The sequence below is a fragment of the Carassius auratus genome, chromosome 38, assembly GCF_003368295.1.
Source record: "Carassius auratus strain Wakin chromosome 38, ASM336829v1, whole genome shotgun sequence".
Taxonomy (NCBI): Eukaryota; Metazoa; Chordata; class Actinopteri; order Cypriniformes; family Cyprinidae; genus Carassius; species Carassius auratus.
Window position 1 is genome coordinate 21983861 of NC_039280.1, and position 4335 is coordinate 21988195.

The following is a 4335-nucleotide window of genomic DNA, read 5'->3' on the forward strand; positions in this document are numbered from 1 at the left end:
TGAGTGCAGATCTGTGAGCAGAAATGAAGCGACCCGGCATCGTTTCTTAAGCGTGGAGAAGTGTTTGCAAACTTTCAGAGGCTCCTGGGCTGAAGTGTCTCCCCATGATCTCAGTACAATGAATATGAATAGATGCTCCTTTGGTCAATCTGACAGTCAAAGCACAGCGCTCGAGATAATGGGGGCGTCATCCGAACAAGACCGTTATGAATAGAAGGGCTCCTTTTGTTTGGCCCCTCTCGAGCAGCACTATAAATACAGAGCCCTGTGATGCTCCTCACAGAGCAAGAGGTGCGAAATCAGACAGGAGACACGGCTTCTGAGAGAGAGAGAGAGAGAGAGAGGGAGAGGGAGAGAGAGAGAGAGAGAGAGAGGGAGAGAGAGAGAGAGAGAGAGGGGGAGAGGGAGAGGGGGGCTCCAGTGGGATAAATCAGGTGATCAAGCAGGAGTGACTTGAGATAAAAACAAGCCAAGAGCAAGAGACAACCTCCTACCCAAGCGCAGCCATAAAATGAATTCGGACTCCAGCTCCTCCAGCAGAGCCTCCTCTCCAGACATGGATGAGATGTACCACCACCACCACCACCTCCATCCCCAGGACGGGCGTCTGAACTCGGTGTCCTCCACGCAGAGCGAGCTGCTCCAGAAGATGACGGGCGAGCACGCGGCCAAGTCGCCCTCCGGCAGCAAGTACAAGCTGAAGAAGCAGGTGACCGAGCAGGAGGTCCAGCAGCTGCGCCTGAAGATCAACGGCCGAGAGCGCAAGCGCATGCACGACCTGAACCTGGCGATGGACGGGCTCCGAGAGGTCATGCCGTACGCGCACGGGCCGTCGGTGCGCAAGCTGTCCAAGATCGCCACGCTCCTGCTGGCCAGAAACTACATCCTGATGCTGACGAGCTCGCTGGACGAGATGAAGCGGCTGGTGGGTGAGATCTACGGCGGTCACCACTCGGCGTTTCACTGCGGGACGGCGAGCCACGGGGGCGCGAGCGCGGCCGCGCATCAGGTGCATCACCAGGTGCATCCTCTCCTCGGGAGCGCGCTGACCTCGTCGGCCTCCGCGACGTTTTCCAGCACGTTACCGGGACTTACCTCCATCAGGGCGCCGCACTCTTTGATGAAGAGCACCCCTGCCCCTCCGCTGCAGCTCGGGGGCTCGTTCCAGCACTGGACGGGCTTGCCATGCCCCTGCACGATTTGTCAGGTGCCCCCGCCTCCCCACCTGCCCATCACCTCCACAGGACTGACGAGGCTTTCCACAGAGAACAAGGACGCGATGAAGTGACCAGCGAGCGGACTGGACTTTGCATGATCTGTCTGTCTGTCTGTTCGTTTGTTTTAGCCCTTACGAGTTCTCACTTCGTCCTTGTAACAAGGATCACTCCGATTGCTCTGTAAGGTAACTACTTCACCGTTATGGAGCACGTGCTGCATAACGCGCTGTACATTGACTGTAAATGAGAGTAAATCGTGCTATTTGACCTGGAGTCTGTGTTTGAAACTGTCCCGAAGCGCGAGCACTCACTCCCCTTGCAGAAATTCACCGTGGTAACCATAAAAAGGTTTCTGGTAACACTTTATTTTGATGGTCCCTTTCGAGCATTCTGTTGAAAATAAGTAGCTTTGCACTTGTCAGCTAACTCTCATACGAGTCGACTGCCTGATTAATATCTGTTAACTCTTTATTGTGAGGCTGTCCCAGCAGACTATAGGCCAGAGTAACTTTGCAAGTATCCACTTATTCTAACCCTGTCTAAAACTCTGAGAATTAGAGAAATATTAATTGCAGTCGATGGGATGTGTTAAACGGGCCATCAACATAAAGTGAACCCGGTTTTCTACAGTAAGAGCCTTCATTAAAGATGCTGACGCTTCATTCATTGTTGCGTGTTTCTTCTGTAGTTGCTTTCGCGGTGAATCAAGAGTCTTAAGATCATGTGATGTGGGGGAGATGTGTGCATGTATCTTTTGCAAAGGGTATGAAAAGACGAATCCAACATGTTCCTTGTAACAAGGATTGTGAAATGGCATTTCGGATGAAAACTGTACGACTTTGGATTTAGTTCGCACTAAAGTGGTGTTATTATATCTCTTTCGATTATGTTATTCATCCATTGTCCGCCTGAGTAATAGCTGGACCTTCAGTCGTGTTATTTCTGTGTCGTATCTTTATTTCAAATTCTTCGGCATGGCATCTTGTTCAAACAAAGCATGATCTGTTTTAATCGGATACTTTTTGTTATTCCAGAGAGATTGCCGTGGTCTTTATTTTTGTACATTCTTGTTGACAAATGAGATATTTATTATTGCCCAGTGTTCCTGGATGAAATTTCAATAAAACATTGCTGTAAAAAAACGAAATATCTCTGTGTTTTTTTTTATATTTTGTAACACGCAGTGCATTTTAAATCAATTGTGCCTTATGCAGTTATTACTGTGATTGAAAATAATTAATAATAATAATAATAATAATAATACATATCAAAAAGGTTACAGAAAATGAAGTCAGTTTCGTTACAAATATCTTGCACCCTTAAGAAAATGTTCCAAAACAAAATCCATGACGGCCAGAAATAGTTTCCTTGCCCGGGCAAAATAAATCCTCTTTGGAGATGATTAAATTAATGCATAAAAAATAAGAAAGAAACAATACAAATAGAAAAACTATTGTAATGTCCGTAAAAAAACATTTAACTGGTGCATGCTATAAATCATTGCATTGTGAGACGATAAAAGCGAATGAATGTGAGAGTCAAAAAGAATAAAATAAACACGATTTTAATGATAGAAACAAAGAAAAAATGTTTTAGAGGGTGATTCTACACAACAACATGCCATTCTGGGATGGTGGGAGCTGTGAGACAGCTAAATGAAATGAATGACAGTCAGATTCATTAGGATACTAATTAAACATCGATTCAACAAGACGAATAAAACATGAAATAGGTTGAACAATTTTCATCAATCAATCAATAAACATAATACAAGCATAACACCACCAACAACGACGAAAATAATAATAATACTAATTATAAAAACATTCTGTTTTTATGTTTTTATTCTAACACAATGCTGTGATGATTAGGTTCTTTTTTTATGTGAAAACTGCTCAAGGAAATATAATCTCATTCATTATGATATCTTTAAAACGCTATCCCTAAAATAACAGAATATTTCCACAAGTGTCAGCGAGAAGTAAATGATCAAACTGCACTGGACACATCAGAAACACAAAGACAGTCCCTCGAGTCCTTCCACAGATCAGGCTGATCACTCAGACAGCAGCTCAATGTATGTTTGTAGAGATTACAAGTTAATTGTTCATAGGGGACTGAGAGAAGAACACATCAGAGAGCGCGCGCGGATTACAGGAAGATTAGATATTCACGACTCTATTCTTGAGGGATGTAAATGAGGCGATGGATTAAAAAGCCCTTTGTAACTATCTCGTTGAGTCCCTTTTCAGAGAAGTAACAAGAAGAGCCTGGGCCCTAGTTTTACACTTTGTTTCAGGGACTACAAACAGTGTGTGAACACTGGCCAGGGCTCGAGACAGATGGACGGAAAGCAGCGAGCTCACTTCGGCACAAACGCCGTACTGGCAATAGACTTTTTCGTAATTGGATCCGTTCTACTGTGCAAAGCGTTATTTTATCCGCTGACTTTCAGAATCAGCGAATTCATATTTGTCGTAGGAACTGGGTGACAAACAGGGTTGTGTCGATCGCAGAGCGAAGCATTATGAACACAGTTTACAGTGATTTGCGTTAAATCTATGCAAGACGTTTAAAAGTGTTAAAGTTAGTTGTAGAGGGCTTTAATTAGTTCTATGTAAATTTTATAAATTTTTCTCAGCGCGCTAATCTTACTTTATAGATGCTATGTATGCATGACAAAGAACAATCACAGTTTGATATACAAATACAATCAGGAAAGAAGATGCTGAATGACATCACTCTCATTTCCATTTTGAAATGTGAATGTCGACGGGAATTTAATTTCCAGTACGCCTATATATATTTAAAAGCTTATTATCATTATTATTTAAAATGTTAAATGTACATCATTTGGTGCTTCATCTGAAGTTGACCAATCAGCGTTACGCAATTGACAGTTTTTCATGACGCCGCACCCTTATAGAAACGCCCACCTGGAGGGCAAGACGAAGCTTCGCTCCACTGACCGCCAGTTATTTTTATGCGGTTTGCATTGAGTGGTGATTTCGTAAAATGCTGATATTAAAAGGCGACATTCATTAAACACCTTATTGATGATGTATATTTTGTACAGGCTTCTTTTAATGGTTTCCCATCATGGGACCATTAAAAGGAG

The 4335-nt window shown here is 43.5% G+C and overlaps 1 protein-coding gene across 1 annotated transcript; it reads left to right on the plus strand.

The window, feature by feature from the left end:
* The first annotated feature begins 275 nt into the window (after positions 1–275).
* LOC113057380 (oligodendrocyte transcription factor 3-like) lies at positions 276–1879 on the plus strand. The gene has a single exon (XM_026224762.1). The coding sequence runs from the start codon at positions 512–514 to the stop codon at positions 1286–1288; it is 777 nt and encodes a 258-aa protein (XP_026080547.1). The 5' UTR covers positions 276–511; the 3' UTR covers positions 1289–1879.
* The last annotated feature ends 2456 nt before the right edge of the window (positions 1880–4335 follow it).

What these genes read in the sequence shown, in the direction of transcription:
- LOC113057380 (XM_026224762.1), top strand. Translation starts at nt 512, where the DNA reads ATGAATTCGGACTCCAGCTCCTCCAGCAGAGCCTCCTCTCCAGACATG.